Here is a 20,848-nt window from a genome sequence, read left to right on the forward strand (position 1 = left end):
TATGTGTACATTTTTTCACCTTATGGCATAGAGTTATGATCCTTATGGTAAAGAAATGTACACATATTTATGAACTCGACTGTACGTTTTTTTATTAGATTTTATCTGTCTGTACGGAGTTAAATAAGTATGTCTTTGATACATAAAGACTTGTGCTAAATATCATAAAATGTAATGACCAAGGAATGGAAAAGGGTCCGCCCTTATTACTATTTTATTCTGCATCGTCTCATCCTCGCCCTAAAATTAGAAATACCGCTAAACAATAAACTGAATCATAATCTACATCTAAATTTAACAGAAACCATTTTCAAACAAAATTCATCTTTACAACACTGGGTTTAAAATCCCTTGCAGTTTCAGACGATTTTTCACCAAAGTGGTGATCATACTAAAGGCATCCTTCTTTATTTGAGATAGGGTGTAATGTTTCTGAACGCCCAATTTCATATGCAGTCCATTAAAATGCAATGTCTGAAATGCTGTTGGTAGAGAGAGGTATGATTGTGGCAACCAATGTTACTAGATCTTTAGGATTCAAGTGTTTCAGACTTTAGACTGATAATTTGCATATTTAAACATGTATATTTTTTCACTTCGTTTTCTTTCGATCTAGAGCAGTTTAATGTGGTCTACCAACCTCATATGGAAACACTTACTAGATGTATCTTCTTCTTGACCATATTCACGAGTAGTTCTTTAGTACAAAATACAATATCAGACATGAATATGATTGTGTATGCCACTTATCCTGGTCCTGGGCTAGTCTCATCCAAAGGTGCCCCGCAGTTTTCCGAATGGCGTCCACCCAACGAGCCAACGGATGCCAGGAGCTTCTTACCTATATCCGAAAGCCACCATTCTGTCAGCATTTTGTTCCACCTGCCATCACGAAAGTCCATACATCTAAAAAATGTTCTAGACAGTCTAGAACACATAGTCTATTTGACCGTTGGTGTAACTCAGACTCCCTTGCATTTCTTATTCGTTAAAACCTCGTGACTGAGGGTCGTACTTACTTACTACGATGGCTCAGCGGCCCGAAGTGGATCTTGGCCTCCGACACTAGATTCCGCCATTCGCTCCTATCCTGTGCGATCTGATGCCACTCGGTCACTTGAAGTTCACACAGGTCTTTCTGGACCTCATCGATCCATCGGTATCTGGGCCTTTCGACCGGCCGTTTTCCGGACTGAGGATCGTGACCACCATAAATCGCTGTACGTTGCCGTGCCCTCCACTCAGACCGATTTTTTGCCCTTCTAAAGGATCCATGGAGCCCAACGCGTGTGACCTTCTTGATAGTGCTGAACCATCGCGTGGGTATCCAGCTCTTCTACGATAACCCTCGATCGACGCCTTCTCAAGGCTGTCGGGATCTCGTCTGTCCAAAGGACCAAAAAACCCTTATAAGTATCTCCCGGCAGATATCAGAGAGGCGAGTATTGCCCTGCATTCGGAACCCCATCGGTCCTCCAAGGAAAGTTACGGCCGTTTTGCATAAAAACGGGCGGCTGCAGGAATTTTGACGACGCAATATGGAGTTCGTGCGCAGTTATGAGGGGTTTATTGTGCACTTTAAAATGATTAAATGAGAATTTGTTGTGGCAGTATTCTGGACTGCGAGGATCTCTATTTGTTGGGATACTTTTAACTCCCAACGCATGATGAAAAATTCATTATACGCGATATAATCCGTTTCCATATTCTATTGTATGTAAGTATTATGTAATATCAATTTAAGTATATCGTATATCGTTGCTTAGCACCCATAGTACAAGCTTTTCTTAGTTTGGGGCTAAGTTGATTTGTGTAAGTTGTCCCCAATTTTTTTTTTTTTTATATTTTTATCTCTAGCCAGAATTTGATGACCGGAAAATATTATTTGCTGCATATTGTTCGCCGTGGGCGTATGACTTAATAGTGTTGTCAAATGTGGTGTCTTATTTTGGTATGTGAAGTGGATTAAGTCACGGACAGATGAAGAATATAACAATGATATCACCAAGGCATTACGACATTTTTATCCACATAGTTGCAAATAACACCTAGGCTCTATGACCTTAAATGCCGTGAATAAAAAAACGATGAAGACCTGTCATTTAACTGGTATTGTGTGTAATGCGGACACCAAGTATGAACATTCGCTTAAAAACTTCCAGCATTATTCAGTTTTTTAAGTTTTCATGATGATGATGATGATTCAGTTTTTTAACCCCCGACGCAAAAACGCCGGGGTGTTATAAGTTTGACGTGTCTGTCTCTGTGTGTGTCTGTTTGTCTGTCTGTCTGTGTGTGTGTCTGTCTGTGGCATCGTAGCTCCCGAACGGATGAACCGATTTAGATTTAGTTTTTTTGTCTGAAAGCTAAGTTAATCGGGAGTGTTCTTAGCCATGTTTCATGAAAATCGGTCTACTACTATGTCGGCGTCGGGGGTTTTTTCAAACTTTTAATTTTGTGATTAGGTTATGCTTTGGAAGGTTTTACATTATGAATATTATGATACGATGCTTGCCTAATCTATGACCAGAGTATCTACCAATGAACGCCGAATTTTTAAATTGCACACATGAAAAAGAGAAACATGGCAAATAGCGAAATTCAATGTTCGCCTTAGGGGCATTTTCAGAAATGAGGACCCAAAATTAGTGACATTTGTTAACAAAAATTAACTTGATGTCAGTTTGGTTACGACAAATTAAGAATAAAATTTGTCTAAAAACCAACTTTAACCAGCTTATAGTTTACGTAATTAACACAAAAGCAATATTTTTATTGAAATTTCATGTTTAATTGTCGTCACAAAACTGACATCGAGTTCATTTTTGTTAACAACTTCCACTAATTTTGGGTCCCAATTTTTGAAAATGCCCTTAGACCTTCAGTAGGTAGATTAATACCTAATTACCTAATTATTAGATCAAAGAATAATTACTCGGTCGGTTTTTTTGTACCATCTTTAAATCATTAGTGTAACTACTATAATTGTTCTGAGATACAAAATTGCTTACCCACTGTCCCCATGTCCCCAATCCCTTAAAACTGCAACACGCGTACAACGCGCCCAATAATAACCTTAATTGTTCCCGCGCTTGCGCGTTGCGTAAGATGGCCGGCTGGCCTGCTTTCTGAGGTTTACAACTTGATATATGGGCCAGTATAACGGATGTTCCGTCTCGTTTCTCTGATGGAGTTAGAAAGAAGCGAAATACCCACAGCTTGTGTCCACTGCATCGTGATAAGTACAATAGTTATGTAAAAAACGCGCAAAAAACGCTTACGGTCATCGGGAGCATGTAGTTGTAGTACCCTCTTAAACTTGTACTTGAAATGGGCGTGGGTTTAGCCTGTTAGGGTTGAAGGTTGAAGGTCGATAGTCGATTTAGTAGGTCTAACTCAAGAGCAGCGCAACAATATTTCACCCATGACAAATCATCACTCATGAGTGAGACCATGACCATTCGTCCTCTTATAAATTTAAATCTAAATACAGTTTCAACTCTATATAACGGCACTGAAGGGACTGTGCATTTTATGGCGTTATAGAGAGTTGCCGTTAAGTGGAGAGAAGAAAAATCGGAACTAGAAAAAGAAAAGAATAGTGTTAGTATTAATATACGTTAGTCATGGTCAAAAACAGCCTACACATGGAAGCAATCCCAATTTGTAAACAAAAGAACCAATTGTTTAGAAAGTTCGGGTTGCTTGATGCCGACGTCGAGTTTATTGCCGGCTAGGATAACAAAGCGACAAAAGAACGTACACAGCTGCGCAGTTTTTACTAATTTTAGCAACTTAAAAGGTACTTTTTATTAGTTAATTGTTGCCGTTAATGCCGTTATTGAGAGTGGGTGTGATGCTATGTAGAGTGTATCATTGTATGGTAGACAAGCTAAACCAACCAAAGTCAATTGGTTTCGACGCTTTAGAGAGTGTGCCGTTAAATCGAGAGACGTTACATGGAGTTTACACTGTATATAAAAGAAGAAACTGACTGACTGACATATCAACGCACAGCCGAAACTGCTGGTCCTAGAGATTCCAAGTTTGGGACGTAAGTTCCTTAAAAGATGTAGAAACTAGAAAGGCACTAAGGAAGGAGTGGAATTCCTTGCCGGCGGCTATATTTCCGAGCTCATATAACCCGGCAACCTTCAAATCAAGAGTGAACAGGCATCTTCTGGGCGAGCTCACTCCATCGTAGGCCACGTCTTTGCCTTTGGCTAGTCTGTGGTCAAGAGTAAGCCCATTTATAATAAAAAAAAAAGGATTTTTCAAAATTCACCTCCTAAGAGGGTGAAATGGGGGTCCAAAGTTTGTATGGGAAAATAGATTACTACGCCGGCGAAGCCGCGGGAAAAGGCTAGTTGATTATAAACTAGAATGGTAATCTTTACCGACACTGTCGCGACAAGCCAATTTGGACGAGGCCTACAGACAGATTTTCATCAATAGATAGATACATACCTAAGAACGTTCAGCTTACTTTTTTCCTTGGTTTTCCGTGATTTTAGCGAAGAGGATCCTGCTACAGAACGATGTATAAAGATCATGTAGATTTACAATAGTTTGGACTGGAATTTAACGTCATATTATCAATTGTTGCAGATTGATTCAGACCCGGACCCAGCACCGCAAGCATCGCCGCGCGCGTGACGTAGTCTCCGCGAGCGGATCGAGCACGCGCTTCAAGACAACTGGAGGCGGCTGACTCACGCAGTAAGTCATCCTTCCATCCAGCAATCTGTCCATCCATCCTACAATTTATCCATCAATCCAGCAATCTATCCAATTGTCCATAAATCCAGTAATTTATCTAGCTAGCCATCGAACACGCGCTTAAAGACAACTGGAGAACGGTTGACTCACACAGTAAGTGGCCACCCATGTATCCAGCAATCCTGCAGTCTATCCATTCTTCCAGCAATGTGTCCATCAATCCCAGCTAAGCCATCCAGCTACTCGTAGTCATCGAGCACACGCTTCAAGACCACTGGAGGCGGCTGACTCACACAGTAAGTCATCCTTCCATCCAGCAATCTGTCCATCCATCCTACAATTTGTCCATCAATCCAGAAATCTGTCCAATTGTTCATCAATCCAGTAATCTATCCAGCTAGCCATCGAACACGCGCTTAAAGACAACTGGAGGCGGCTGACTCACACAGTAAGTCATCCTTCCATCCAGCAATCTGTCCATCCATCCTACAATTTGTCCATCAATCCAGCAATCTGTCCAATTGTCCATCAATCCAGTAATCTATTCAGCTAGCCATCGAACACGGGCTTAAAGACAACTGGAGAACGGTTGACTCACACAGTAAGTGGCCACCCATGTATCCAGCAATCCTGCAGTCTATCCATTCTTCCAGCAATGTGTCCATCAATCCAGCAAGCCATCCAGCTAGTCATTGAGCACGCGCTTCAAGACATCTGGTTTATTTATTTGTATTTATTTTTTACTTTTGTCAACAGAACGGGCAACCCCGTGAGCGTCTCCGCTCATACAGCCAACCGAGAAGACGACGTCCCAGCGCGCGCTCGCTCGACCTCGAGCCGACCAGTAGAGACACCAGCCCTGAACCGGACCCCGGACGCACTGCTACCATCAGCAGGTTTGTGATATTTCGAACCCAGGACCGCGGCCTAGCAGTCAAGGTCACCACGCGCTAGACCAGACCGGTCGTCGAATCGAAAGGTCGTCATTGTCGCCTTTTACACGCTTTGTTTGATGACGCAAAGAATCATCTAAAGATAGACCTTGGGTCAGACTGATCTAAGACCTCTGGCCGTCAAAGACAGTGGTATCCAAAATTGATTTCAATGCCACGGCCCAGCCTGATACAGTGCGCGGCAAACTTTTAGACCATTAGTGCGTTTTCACATTATCCGATCCGATATCGGATGTCGGAAGGATTTCAATGGAAAATATGGATAGGCGAAGTGGTGGGGGCAAGTTTGCGCATCGTACACATACAAGCAAAAAAACTACCTAATAAGACAAATCGCTTCTATGCAGTAAGGCCACACGGTCTACAAGTTTGCAGCGCACTGTACTATAGAATTTAATTCTTTTCGAATCTCGGATTAGCAGATTGAAGAACAGTTTGAATATGTTTCAACAATAGAAATGTAAACGGTAACTAAACCCTCTATCTATCTTTCCAGAGCCTACTCCTTAACCAAGATGGCGACCCTCTCACTGAAGATATCGCTGGAAGGCGGCAAGGTGGTCAAGACCATCCAGTTCGACCCCTCCACCACTATCTACGACGCCTGCCGCATCATCAGGGAGAAGATCCTTGAAGCTAGTTCTAGTGACCGTGAGTATTTCTTACTTCAGTGATTCAGTAGCCTCAGTAGCCAAAAAGGATCTCTATTTCACACAAGAGAACTTTGCCGGGTACAACTACTTTGCCGGATAGGTTTTTGGCTTTATTATTCCAGCGGTATTTGGAATGCCCTGACATCTTCCCGACTGCCAATAAAAGACCGCCGGAGTACTTTTTGGACTGTTAAAATCGAGAAATTTGGTATTTTTCAAGGCTCAATGATTCAAAACGGATCTAGGTCCCTCACAAATCACAAAGGAGCTCTTCTCTGAAAATTCTCGCCACTTGAACACTTCGAGGGTGGACAGGTTTGGCTTCGTCGCTCCAGCGGTATCTAGGACGTCTGGACTGACGTATTTGACCATAAATAGCCTTCTTCTTACGATGTCTTACAGTTGGATCCTTCTTGGTGTAATCTCTGGGACTGATGTATATGCAATAATTGTCATATCTATAAATCTCACCGTTTTTTGGAAACGAATAACTCATTTCGATTTCACTGGACTACCCCAGAATAACAATCCGTATTGTAAAACAGACGGAACATAACCATGATATGCCTTTCATTTGTCTCAAAATCAAAGTTTTCTTTCTTAATAACCTTGTCTCTCTCCCACAGCGAAAGAATACGGCCTCTTCCTCGCGTCAGAAGAAGACAACAAGAAGGGAATCTGGCTCGAAGCGTCTCGCAGTCTCGACTACTACATGCTGCGGAATGGAGACATCCTCGAATACTGCCGGAAGACCAGGAACCTTCGCGTCAGGATGTTGGATGGTGAGTCTCTCTCTAACTTATGGCTGTTGATGTAGTTAGAAGAGGACAAGAGAAGCTAGTAGCTGTTACTACATCCTGCGGAGTGGAGACATCATGCGCGGATCCAGGGGGGGGGTCATGGAGCCTAAGTTGGCCATACAAATAGACCACGTGACCCCCCCTGGGGCCCCGGGCCTTTACCACGTGACCCCCCCCTGGGCACGAAGCTGGATCCGCGCTTGGGAGACATCCTTGAATACTGCCGGAAGACCAGGAACCTTCGCGTCAGGATGTTGGACGGTACGTCTCTCTCTAGCTTATGGATGTTCCTGTAGTTGGAAGAGGACAAGAGAAGCTAAGCTAGCAGCTTTTACTACATGCTGCGGAGTGAAGACATCCTTGAATACTGCCGGAAGACCAGGAACCTTCGCGTCAGGATGTTGGATGGTGAGTCTCTCTCTAGCTTATGGCTGTTCCTGTAGTTGGAAGAGGACAAAAGAAGCTAGTAGCTGTTACTACATGCTGCGGAGTGGAGACATCCTCGAATACTGCCGGAAGACCAGGAACCTTCGCGTCCGGATGTTGGACGGTACGTCTCTCTCTAGCTTATGGCTGTTCTTGTAGTTGGAAGAGGACAAGAGAAGCTAGCATCTGTTACTACATGCTGCGGAGTGGAGACATCCTCGAATACTGCCGGAAGACCAGGAACCTTCGCGTCAGGATGTTGGACGGTACGTCTCTCTCTAGCTTATGGATGTTCCTGTAGTTGGAAGAGGACAAGAGAAGCTAGCAGCTGTTACTACATGCTGCGGAGTGGAGACATCCTCGAATACTGCCGGAAGACCAGGAACCTTCGCGTCCGGATGTTGGACGGTACGTCTCTCTCTAGCTTATGGCTGTTCTTGTAGTTGGAAGAGGACAAGAGAAGCTAGCATCTGTTACTACATGCTGCGGAGTGGAGACATCCTCGAATACTGCCGGAAGACCAGGAACCTTCGCGTCAGGATGTTGGACGGTACGTCTCTCTCTAGCTTATGGATGTTCCTGTAGTTGAAAGAGGACAAGAGAAGCTAGCAGCTGTTACTACATGCTGCGGAGTGGAGACATCCTCGAATACTGCCGGAAGACCAGGAACCTTCGCGTCAGGATGTTGGACGGTACGTCTCTCTCTAGCTTATGGATGTTCCTGTAGTTGGAAGAGGACAAGAGAAGCTAGCAGCTTTTACTACATGCTGCGGAGTGAAGACATCCTTGAATACTGCCGGAAGACCAGGAACCTTCGCGTCAGGATGTTGGATGGTGAGTCTCTCTCTAGATTATGGCTGTTCTTGTAGTTGGAAGAGGACAAGAGAAGCTAGCAGCTTTTACTACATGCAGCGGAGTGAAGACATCTTGGAATACTGCCGGAAGACCAGGAACCTTCGCGTCAGGATGTTGGACGGTACGTCTCTCTCTAGCTTAAGGCTGTTCTTGTAGTTAGAAGAGGACAAGAGAAGCTAGCAGCTGTTACTACATGCTGCGGAGTGGAGACATCCTCGAATACTGCCGGAAGACCAGGAACCTTCGCGTCAGGATGTTGGACGGTACGTCTCTCTCTAGCTTATGGCTGTTCTTGTAGTTGGAAGAGGACAAGAGAAGCTAGCAGCTGTTACTACATGCTGCGGAGTGGAGACATCCTCGAATACTGCCGGAAGACCAGGAACCTTCGCGTCAGGATGTTGGATGGTGAGTCTCTCTCTAGCTTATGGCTGTTCTTGTAGTTGGAAGAGGACAAGAGAAGCTAGCAGCTGTTACTACATGCTGCGGAGTGGAGACATCCTCGAATACTGCCGGAAGACCAGGAACCTTCGCGTCAGGATGTTGGACGGTACGTCTCTGTCTAGCTTATGGCTGTTCTTGTAGTTGGAAGAGGACAAGAGAAGCTAGCAGCTGTTACTAGATGCTGCGGAGTGGAGACATCCTGGAATACTGCCGGAAGACCAGGGACCTTCGCGTCAGGATGTTGGATGGTGAGTCCCTCTCTAGCTTATGGCTGTTCTTGTAGTTAGAAGAGGACAAGAGAAGCTAGCAGCTGTTACTACATGCAGCGGAGTGGAGACATCCTCGAATACTGCCGGAAGACCAGGAACCTTCGCGTCAGGATATTGGATGGTGAGTCTCTCTCTAGCTTATGGCTGTTCTTGTAGTTGGAAGAGGACAAAAGAAGCTAGCAGCTGTTACTACATGCAGCGGAGTGGAGACATCCTTGAATACTGCCGGAAGACCAGGAACCTTCGCGTCAGGATGTTGGATGGTGAGTCTCTCTCTAGCTTATGGCTGTTCTTGTAGTTAGAAGAGGACAAGAGAAGCTAGCAGCTGTTACTACATGCTGCGGAGTGGAGACATCCTGGAATACTGCCGGAAGACCAGGAACCTTCGCGTCCGGATGTTGGACGGTACGTCTCTGTCTAGCTTATGGCTGTTCTTGTAGTTGGAAAAGGACAAGAGAAGAGTGCACCTGTTACTACATGTTGCGGAGACATCCTAGAATACTGCCGGAAGACCAGGAACCTTCGCGTCAGGATGTTGGATGGTGAGTCTCTCTCTAGCTTATGGCTGTTCTTGTAGTTGGAAGAGGACAAGAGAAGCTAGCAGCTGTTACTACATGCAGCGGAGTGGAGACATCCTCGAATACTGCCGGAAGACCAGGAACCTTCGCGTCAGGATGTTGGATGGTGAGTCTCTCTCTAGATTATGGCTGTTCTTGTAGTTGGAAGAGGACAAGAGAAGCTAGCAGCTTTTACTACATGCAGCGGAGTGAAGACATCTTGGAATACTGCCGGAAGACCAGGAACCTTCGCGTCAGGATGTTGGACGGTACGTCTCTCTCTAGCTTAAGGCTGTTCTTGTAGTTAGAAGAGGACAAGAGAAGCTAGCAGCTGTTACTACATGCTGCGGAGTGGAGACATCCTCGAATACTGCCGGAAGACCAGGAACCTTCGCGTCAGGATGTTGGACGCTACGTCTCTCTCTAGCTTATGGCTGTTCTTGTAGTTGGAAGAGGACAAGAGAAGCTAGCAGCTGTTACTACATGCTGCGGAGTGGAGACATCCTCGAATACTGCCGGAAGACCAGGAACCTTCGCGTCAGGATGTTGGATGGTGAGTCTCTCTCTAGCTTATGGCTGTTCTTGTAGTTGGAAGAGGACAAGAGAAGCTAGCAGCTGTTACTACATGCTGCGGAGTGGAGACATCCTCGAATACTGCCGGAAGACCAGGAACCTTCGCGTCAGGATGTTGGACGGTACGTCTCTGTCTAGCTTATGGCTGTTCTTGTAGTTGGAAGAGGACAAGAGAAGCTAGCAGCTGTTACTAGATGCTGCGGAGTGGAGACATCCTGGAATACTGCCGGAAGACCAGGGACCTTCGCGTCAGGATGTTGGATGGTGAGTCCCTCTCTAGCTTATGGCTGTTCTTGTAGTTAGAAGAGGACAAGAGAAGCTAGCAGCTGTTACTACATGCAGCGGAGTGGAGACATCCTCGAATACTGCCGGAAGACCAGGAACCTTCGCGTCAGGATATTGGATGGTGAGTCTCTCTCTAGCTTATGGCTGTTCTTGTAGTTGGAAGAGGACAAAAGAAGCTAGCAGCTGTTACTACATGCAGCGGAGTGGAGACATCCTTAAATACTGCCGGAAGACCAGGAACCTTCGCGTCAGGATGTTGGATGGTGAGTCTCTCTCTAGCTTATGGCTGTTCTTGTAGTTAGAAGAGGACAAGAGAAGCTAGCAGCTGTTACTACATGCTGCGGAGTGGAGACATCCTGGAATACTGCCGGAAGACCAGGAACCTTCGCGTCCGGATGTTGGACGGTACGTCTCTGTCTAGCTTATGGCTGTTCTTGTAGTTGGAAAAGGACAAGAGAAGAGTGCACCTGTTACTACATGTTGCGGAGACATCCTAGAATACTGCCGGAAGACCAGGAACCTTCGCGTCAGGATGTTGGATGGTGAGTCTCTCTCTAGCTTATGGCTGTTCTTGTAGTTGGAAGAGGACAAGAGAAGCTAGCAGCTGTTACTACATGCAGCGGAGTGGAGACATCCTCGAATACTACCGGAAGACCAGGAACCTTCGCGTCCGGATGTTAGACGGTACGCAAATCTTGCAGATGTGACTCCGATAGAGTTCCTTCCAGTTTGGTCAAAATGCGTCCAAATCGCTCGGTCACGTACTATTTATGTCCCATTTATGCAGCCAAAAACCTAGCACAGCAAAAGGGAGCGTACAAGTTTCTAATTTTTTTTTTATGGGATAGGAGGCAAACGAGCAGACAGGTCGCCTGAAGGTAAGCGATCACCGCCGCCCATGGACACCCGAAACACCAGAGGTGTTGGAGGTGCGTTAGCAACGCGCATGTGACACTCCTTGAGTTGCAGGCGTTTATAGGTTACGGTGACCGCTTTCCATCAGGCGGACTATACTTTATTTGCCACGGACGTCACGACCTTTTCATGCATTGTCCGTTCTTATTTGTTGTTTGAGTTCATTTTGAATATTTTCCTATTTGTGTCCAGGTTCGGTGAAGACCCTGTTGGTGGACGACAGCCAGATCGTTGCCAACCTGATGGTGGTGATATGCACCAAGATCGGTATCACCAACTACGACGAATATGGACTGGTTAGTACCAACATACACATTATGACGACCGGTCTGCCTGCTTACCCAATGGTCCGGGGTTCGAATCCTGATAAAATAATTTATTAATAAAGTCGTAGGAGGTAGGGCATAGCGAATGATATTCCGCTTTGTGTGGTAGGGCACAGCACAGCGGATATCGTCTCGCTCGAATCTAGAGCAGAGCCCAACTGGGGAAGTACCTCCGCCTTACAGAAGACCGCAGCCAAATAGCACTAGACCCTACTCATAGTGTTGTGCTCCTGTCGGTGAGTAAGGCTGCCAGAGCTCAACGAGGGTGCGGTGTGCTGATGACGGGAGGACTTATGGAACTGACTTGTTCCGTCTATTGTCCTTTGAGTCGTCGGCAACCCGAACCCTCCTTAGAACTTGTACACTCCCCTTTGCTGTGTGCGCACAGCAAAGGGGAGTGTACAAGTTTCTAATGGGGTGGCAACGCGCATGCGACACTCTTTGAGTTGCAGGAGTCCATAGGTTACGGTGACCGCTTTCCATCAGGCGGACCGTACGCTTGTTTGCCACCGACGTAGTATAAAAATATATATAATTATATTATTGATAGCCTTTCATGTCCCACTGCTGGGCAAAGGCCTCCCCCCGCTTCTTCCCTCCCTGTGTTGAAAAGTACTTGGCCATTCTTCCAAGAAGGAGTCTAGCTCGTTCCGCCATCGCATACGTGGTCTGCCGGGTCCCCGTGTTGGCCTGGGCTGCCACTCTGTGGTAATCCTGACCCATAGCTCATTCGGCATTCGGTAGACATGATCGGCCCAGTCCCACTTCAGCTTAGCCGCTTTCCGAGCTACGTCGACTATTTTTGTTTTGGAGAGCAGCGTGGTGTTCCGGATACGATAATAAATAATAAATATTATAGGACATTCTTAGACAGATCGGTTTAAAGAAGAAACTTTATTGTCTAAGAAATTACAGAAATTTCACTTACAAGACAACTTAGACAGATTGACTAAGTTCCACGGTAAGTTTAATAAGGCTTGTGTTGTGGGTACTCAGACAACGATATACATAATATACAAATAGTTATATACGTAGAAAACATCGATGACTCAGGAACAAATATCTGTGCTCATCACACAAATAAATGCCCTTACCGGGATTCGAGCCCGGGACCGCGGCTTAGCAAGCCTGGGTCACTATCGACTACGCCAGACCGGTCACAATTCAATCAATTAACATTAAATGACAAAATTCTTGATGCCATGTCTCCTTCTAGGTCCGTGAAGAACTGAAAGAGGAACCTGACCCTTGCGAGAAGCCCAACTTTGGGACTCTGACCCTGAAGAGGAAACACCAAGACAAGGAGCGAGATGCTAAGATGGACCAGCTCAGGAAGAAACTCAGGACTGATGATGAAGGTACATAAATAGTATTTGGTTGCATAGTCGTATAAGTATTGTATGCAACGTTGTTTAACTGAGTCCAAAAAACCGGCCAGGAGCGTGCCATAACGGTCACCGAGATTATCCGCGGACGGACGAACGGACAGACAGACATGGCGAAACTATAAGGATTCCTAGTTGACTATGGAACCCTAAAAATACTCGATAGCATCTTTATTACCCCCTAATTTTAGTTTCCCACGCCACTCATTTTTGGACCTCTTAAACACCTGTTGCATAAAACGATCTAATATGTTCCCTCGATTTTTAGGTGTGTGTTTTGACAGTTGTAACGCTTTTAAAATATCAGTTTGCCTCCTCATTGAGAAGCACTTTGTGTTGTGGAATTCTATTTACTTTAAATGTCGGATTGCCATATTAATTTATTCATGCTTTCAAATGAGTATCTAGACTAGTATTATAAATGGGAAAGTGTGTGTGTGTTTGTTTGTCCGTCTTTCACGGCAAAACGGAGCTACGAATTGACGTGATTTTCTAAGTGGAGATAGCTGAAGGGATGGAGAGTGACATAGGCTACTTTTTGTCTCTTTAAAACCCCCACTTCCCTAAAATGGAAGGTGGAAGTTTGTATGTTACAATTTTCGAATTTAACGCGAGTGAGGCCGCGGGAAAAAAGTAGTACATAATAATGGGTACTCGTCACATGAGACCCTGTTAGGGCATTCTCCATCATTAACATTCTAGTTTAAGTTATTTGACTGTGTATATAACACATTTTTTTTCTCTCTCTCTAGCACACACATTCCTATTCTATGTTGCATTTTTTTTCTTCCTCTTTCTTTTCATGTTAAGATATATATTGTTGTTTTAATAATGTATCAAAAACTTAACTGTCTCCTATCTATTAAGCCAACCATAGTTTCTGATGTAGTAATTCGTGGATAATGTCGTTGGCTATACATTAAGTTCTTTTTTATTGTACTTATACATGTAATTATATATTGTATAGTTGTTTGTTATCCCTAAAATAAATAAAATAAAATAAATAAATAAAACATTAATTTTTATTAAGCAGAAACGTCTGCTAACGATCCTTTAATATAAAAATAAAACATGTTTTGTTTGACTGTCAACAATATCGCTGGTTGAAAATTCTCCATATTTAACATGTTTTCTTTGTCTGTGCAGTCAACTGGGTGGAGCCAGCCAAGACCCTCCGCGAACAAGGCATTGACGTCACAGAAACTCTGCTCCTGCGCCGCAAACTCTTCTTCTCAGACAGAAACGTGGATTCCAGAGACCCTGTACAGTTGAACCTGTTGTATGTACAAGCTAGAGACGCGATATTGGATGGGACACATCCTATTACACAGGATAAAGGTAAGAAGATAAAAATGCTAGAAAAATAGTTTTAAACACAATCTATTGCATAAGTAGTTCTCGAGATATTTAGCAATGTGATAGACAGACAGACGGACAGAGTCACACCATAAGGGTTTCTTTTGTACCTTTTTGGTACGGAACTCTAATAAGACGATCCACAAATCAAGTTCCATTTACTCTTAAAAACCACATGCGTCGTGCATCATAAGCGACACATCTACAAAAGTCTACAAAAGTAAATAAGTATAATTTTTTTTTATACTACGTCGGTGGCAAACAAGTATACGGCCCGCCTGATGCAAAGCGGTCACCGTAACCTATGGACGCCTGCAACTCAAACAGTGTCACATGCGCGTTGCCACCCCATTAGAAACTTGTACATTCCCTTTTGCATTTCCTTTTGTAAATAAGTATAATATTTTGAATGGAATAATTCAGTGTTTTTTTTCTTCACAGCTTGCGAGTTCGCGGGTATTCAGTGTCAGATCCAATTTGGTGACCATAAGGAAGACAAGCACACCACGGGATTCTTAGAGTGAGTGTCATTTTAATACTTTCGTTAAAAAATAAGAAAACAGAATTGACAAAAAATCTATTTTGTTAGAGTTAGGCAAAAATATTTTATTAAGTTAGTACCTAATGGCCCCGCCTCTGAAAGAGTTAATAGTAAAGTAAACGTAATATAATCATCTAAGTTTGACCAAAGACATATAACTCCGTATAGACAGTCTAAGAAAAAAACATACCTCAGTACCATACAGATAAAGGAACGGTGGCCTAGATGGCATTACACCTTTGGGGTACGCTCAGCTAGATGGCGCTAATATTAATATTTGACATTTTAACACATATCAAGCTAAGAATATGGGCCAAATTGTCAAAACTGAGGTTCAAAAGTTTTAAGCCTGTGTCAAGAGATGGCAGTTTATGCACTGTGATTACACATTTTACTTCGACAGTAACTCTCTATAATACTCGAACCTCTTTGGTTTGACGTTTAAAATAATATTTGCACCGGTGAGGCTGTCAAAATCGTTGCACACTTATCTTAGACTGATCTAGTAGAAAAATGCGACGAACAAAAAAATTATCCGAATCCGAATCCGAATAACAAATCAATAATAAATTTTATAGGACATTCTTAAACAGATTAAGTCCCACAGTAAGCTCAAGAAGGCTTGTGATGAGGGTACTCGGACAATGATATATACAATATAAATTATTAAATATATATTATAAATACATTTTACAATATAAATTATTAAATATAGGACATTCTTACACAGATTGTCTGAGCCCCACGGTAAGCTCAAGAAGGCTTGTGTTGTGGATACTCAGACGACGATATATATAATATAAAAATACTTATACAACGTGTTTCCGGTATCACTGAAAACCTCAGACACCCCAACTGATTTTTATTTTTTTAAACTTATCTTGAGTATTCATCTTTTAATCTGATGCTTACTTTTTTTTAATTTTCTGTACAGCTCTACTCGACTTTTAACTCTACACTCATTACTAACTACCATCATAAACCTTAAAACTTTTTATTTGTGTACGTTACTGCAACGACATAAGGTTTACCAATAGACAGCTATGATGTCATTGTAAAACACTTTAAAGCTTTGTCACAGTGAACTTCAAATTAGACAGGTAATCACAGTAAGCTAATTTGAACCCAACATTCAAAATGACAAGGTTGTAATTAGGTGCGAGTTCCATTTGTTATGACTTATGATAAACATTAAGATTAAACTGACAAACAACGTCAGACTCGTAGCGGAAAAAATAATCGTCCAAGTAACCAGCCATTACTAATACCCCTAAATACTGAAAAAGGTATACAACCTCTAACAATGCGATATACACAATGTTGTATTACGAATACAATAGAATGGGCACGAAAAAAATAACTAATAATACAATAATAAAAAAATACCCCCATATGAGCTATATCTAGCTCAATAGATTCTACTCTCGATTCTGAATAAACTGTTTTCAGGTTTTTAGTGTTAAGTGAAACACGGTGTATACATAGAAAACATCCATGACTCGGGAACAAATATCTGTGCTCATGACGATGTATTTTCTCTTTGTGCACAGTCTGAAAGAATTCCTCCCCGCGTCGTACGTAAAAGTGAAGGGGACTGAAAAGAAGGTGTTCAAAGAGCACAAACGCCACGCCGGCCTCTCCGAGTTGGACGCCAAGGTTCTCTACACTAAGAACGCCAGGGACCTGCCTACTTACGGCGTCGCGTTTTTCCTTGTCAAGGTACGTTTAATAGTATAGACATAATAATAAATAAATAAATATTAGGGACACCTTACATAGATCAACTTAGCCCCAAACCACAGTATAATTAAGAGTACTATCGTACAGTATGGCCACTCCCGCTCCCCGCTGAAAGTGCCGCCCACTCCCTCTCGGTTACCTCACAGTTACCGCCTCTCAAAAACGCGAACAGATGACCTGTCATATTTCGCTCATACAAGCATAGTACGCGTTCACCTACACGAGCTTAGACTGTGTGCTAGGGACGCGCCTCTTGCATATAATTGATCGCCAGTGTCCGAGGTGTGCCCAAACTAAGCAAAGCTTGTACTATGGGTGCTAAGCGACGATATACATACTTTAAATAGATAAATACATACTTATATACATAGAAAACATCCATGACTCAGGAACGAATATCTGTGCTCATCACACAATGCCCTTACCGGGATTCGAACCCAGGACCGTGGCTTAGCAGGCAGGGTCTCTACCGACTGAGTCAGACCGGCCGGTTAGTTAGTTTGTGAGCTTGTACAATATCGTGGCCTAAGAGCCTTTAAAATAACAAAGTGCCCCTTAAATAAGTGCAATGCCTACCAAGTATTATTATTTTGAAGAAAGAATAGAAAATTAAAATCCTCCATCATTTTACAGGAAAAAATGAAGGGCAAGAACAAACTAGTCCCCCGTCTCCTGGGTGTCACAAAGGACTCTGTGCTCCGTCTAGACGAGAAGACCAAGGAAATCCTCCAGACTTGGCCCTTAACTACCGTGCGGCGTTGGTGCGCCAGTCCTAACACCTTCACCCTGGACTTTGGTGACTACAGGTTAGTACCGTTACCTACCAGACAGCTACAATAGCTTAACATTGCACTGTGAAGTTGGTATAAGCAGGGCTCGGATACCGGTTAAATTGTCAAACCGTTACTTGCGGCAAAACCTTTCAATTTAGTTTTCGTTGAGAACCCTTTCATAAAGGTTACGTTCGATTAACCGGTTTAGAATGAAATAAACAGATTTATTCCGCGGCATGATAGATAATACTGTTCTAACCAAACAAAAAAGTTGCTGCGTGAACGTAGGCATTTACGCGGCGCCGGCGCGTCTCGCCGCTCGTCAAATAAACCGGTTTATTTCGGTTAAAATAAAGTTCTCGTAACGTTCGCGTTCTTTAGAAAGTTCCGAGTAAAATCGAAATAAACCGGTTTTAACTGATAAAAAAATAAACCGGTTCCAAGCCTTGGGTATAAGCTGGTCTCTATCTCCTGCATAATAACTCTACATAAAGACCAAGGGGATCAGGCTTTTCACTACTGTGCAGAGCCTGGTGCCCGAGAGCCAACACCTTCATTGTGTCTATTTTGAGTAAAAACTTGATCATAACTTTATTTTGCCCCAGATCATGATGTCCTAGTCAGTAAATAACCAAAGTATGTTTCAACGATCAGCCAATCTTGTAATCAGTATGTTTATTGCTTTCATAGGTAAATAAAATGGTAAATAGGTGATTTTGTGCATATTTATTATGTTTTTTACTTATCATGTTCCCATTTGTTCCCAGCGACCAATACTACTCCGTGCAAACCACCGAGGCCGAACAGATCTTGCAAGTGATCGCCGGCTACATAGACATCATCGTGCGCAAGCGCCGCGCGCGCGACCACCTCGGCATCGAGGGTGATGAAGGGTCTGCCATGTTGGAGGACTCTGTCTCGCCTTCCAAGTGAGTTACAGTGCTCTTTTTGTATGGTTTTCATTTTTGTTTGGTTTTGGTTGGTTTTCGTTTTCATTTTCACCAAACGTCGCTTTCCTAAAGAGATAAATGCAGGGCTATAACAACTTCTACTGAAATATCCGGAATCTAATCACCATATCTCAAAACTCACTAAAATGTTTATATCCTTACAAAGAAAAAAGTTTTCGTTTATCAGACCCATTTTCGGAAACTTTTCATCATTTTATAGTAGTGTAGGTCTTTACGGCTTTGTCTCCTGAAAACACTCACATAATTTACCAGGTGTTTCAGTTATGTCGCAACCAAATGCTGGAATGATATTCCTCCACCTGATTCCTCCACAATTCAAATTTCAAACATTAAAAAAAATACTTGGGTGACGCAAAACAGGTATTTGGTCGAATTTAGAACCTATTCCTCAGTAAACACATCTGTTATTCTATCTGTCCCTATGTATGTAGTCGCTTACTACGCAACAAATTTCGAGCCAGGGTGGGTCGCTAGTTCCGTATTAATATTAAGGGCGTTCCCTGCGCCAATGACCTTCGATTTGAATCCATTGATATTATGATAGTTTCAAAAGTCTATTTAATAAGATAAAAAAAAAATCTCGAATTTTTAGAAAAGTCAAAGGTGAATCGAAACATGTCGATTTCATGTATGTAACACCCTTCAGTAAAATCAAATTTCCATAAAATTGTTTTTTAGACCATGTTTAAAAAATTCATAAAAAAATAAGTATGATTTATTATTCAAAATATGACTCTTACAGAGATAAAAGATAGAAAAACCGATGGCCGTTAGTCTTATTATTCTATCTGTAGTGAAAAGTTAGGAGTTTCAACTTCAAACTTGTCAAAAATCGATGAAAACCGTGTGGTAACCCGTAACACAAGTAGCCATACAGTTTCATTGCCAAGAGTGCAGTGATCTGAGTATATCCTTTTCTTAAATATTATATTTGTTTGTCTACAGGGCTAACATCATCCAACATGATACTTTCAAGTCCGGCAAAGTGAACACAGAATCTGTGGCCAAGCCAGCAGTTATGAGACCGGGGGCTGAAGGTAATTAATAAAAAATATATGTTTATATATCAGTACAAAGACTACAAAGGGGTGCCTTAAGGTATTCTCTCGGACAATCGCTGGGCTAAAATATTGTTGATTTGTTAGGAAACAAAGGGGGTTTATATAAAATGGTCTGGTAAATTTTCCTTAAATATTTTACTTGTATCTTATTGGATAAATATTGTTTATAATGAACATTTTCAGAATTAGCGTAAGTTGTTAACAAAAATTCGGTTTTGTGACGATAATTAAGCATGAAATTTCTATAAAAATATGGTTTTTGAGTTATTTACACAAACTTTAAGCGATAATCTACATTCAGAATGTGAAAAAAGTAAATTTTTAGACAGATTTTATGCTTAATTGTCGTCACAAAACTGACAGCGAGATAATTTTTGTTAACAACTTACGCTAATTGGGGTGTTCCAAATTCTGAAAATGCCCTAATATCTTTTTGGACTTTGGAAACACAAAGTAAATACTTAAAAGGGCTTTCAAACCAATAATTTGTAAATAAGAAATTTTAGATGCAGTATTATGATATGAACATTAACAAATGTAGTCTACATGAACAAATGTTGGGACGAACATGTACTTTTTAAATCTTGTGATTAAATGATTTTAAATTTTGTTTTGATGTGTTCATTGCACAATAGTTTTAAATGCTAAAATACGCACATTTGATTTACAATTACCTTTTATTTTGCGTCCCCTAGGCGCGAAGGTGTTCGCAGTGGGCCACATGACGAGCGCACAGCAGACTACCATATCCGGACAAGTCATCACGGGGCACACGCCGCCAGCCGTGCGTTTTGCTTTATTTTATTATTATTTTTTAGTTATGGAGCAAAATATACAATACAATTAGAGATTAAACGAACTTACCTGTAAGTGAAGTTCTATCCTAATTATGCGAAGGTTTCGTCCGAAGATATTAGCATAATAGACACATGTAGTATCGCGTAGCGCATGCCATTTCACACTTTTTTGAGAATTTTATTTGATTTTTTTTTTTTTTTGAAGGTAGGTTACTTACCCGCTCCCAACTATCTACCCGTACTTCATTTCTTTGAGAGTAGCTACCAGCAGGTTCTTCATATTTTTACGATCAATGGGGTGTAATGCTATTTACACGATGCGGAGGGAGGGTTGCTAATATCTTCGGACGAAACCTTCGCATAATTAGGATAGAACTTCACTTACAGGTAAGTTCGTTTAATCTCTAATTATACTCGGTTTCGTCCTCTATATTAGCATAATAGACACATGT

General features: G+C 42.4%; 1 protein-coding gene across 12 annotated transcripts in view; it reads left to right on the forward strand.

The window, feature by feature from the left end:
• LOC125238646 (talin-1) overlaps positions 1 to 20,848 on the forward strand; it is a 158,267-nt gene that overhangs the window by 28,717 nt on the left and 108,702 nt on the right. For 9 of the 12 annotated variants that reach the window (XM_048146022.1, XM_048146021.1, XM_048146013.1 and 6 more), the window contains exons 2-14: positions 4,609 to 4,719; positions 5,476 to 5,615; positions 6,169 to 6,323; positions 6,952 to 7,107; positions 11,639 to 11,742; positions 12,989 to 13,130; positions 14,304 to 14,495; positions 14,955 to 15,033; positions 16,605 to 16,773; positions 17,428 to 17,600; positions 18,335 to 18,496; positions 19,484 to 19,575; positions 20,295 to 20,383. In XM_048146022.1, the coding sequence (XP_048001979.1) occupies positions 6,188 to 6,323; positions 6,952 to 7,107; positions 11,639 to 11,742; positions 12,989 to 13,130; positions 14,304 to 14,495; positions 14,955 to 15,033; positions 16,605 to 16,773; positions 17,428 to 17,600; positions 18,335 to 18,496; positions 19,484 to 19,575; positions 20,295 to 20,383 (1,494 nt within the window). In that variant the 5' untranslated portion in view covers positions 4,609 to 4,719; positions 5,476 to 5,615; positions 6,169 to 6,187. Of the gene's footprint in view, positions 1 to 4,608; positions 4,720 to 5,475; positions 5,616 to 6,168; positions 6,324 to 6,951; positions 7,108 to 10,173; positions 10,227 to 10,298; positions 10,369 to 10,866; positions 10,885 to 11,021; positions 11,074 to 11,638; positions 11,743 to 12,988; positions 13,131 to 14,303; positions 14,496 to 14,954; positions 15,034 to 16,604; positions 16,774 to 17,427; positions 17,601 to 18,334; positions 18,497 to 19,483; positions 19,576 to 20,294; positions 20,384 to 20,848 lie in introns of those variants that run through there. The other 3 variants (XM_048146018.1, XM_048146020.1, XM_048146019.1) reach the window with 3 other exon arrangements.

The sequence above is a fragment of the Leguminivora glycinivorella genome, chromosome 24, assembly GCF_023078275.1.
Source record: "Leguminivora glycinivorella isolate SPB_JAAS2020 chromosome 24, LegGlyc_1.1, whole genome shotgun sequence".
Classification (NCBI taxonomy): domain Eukaryota; kingdom Metazoa; phylum Arthropoda; class Insecta; order Lepidoptera; family Tortricidae; genus Leguminivora; species Leguminivora glycinivorella.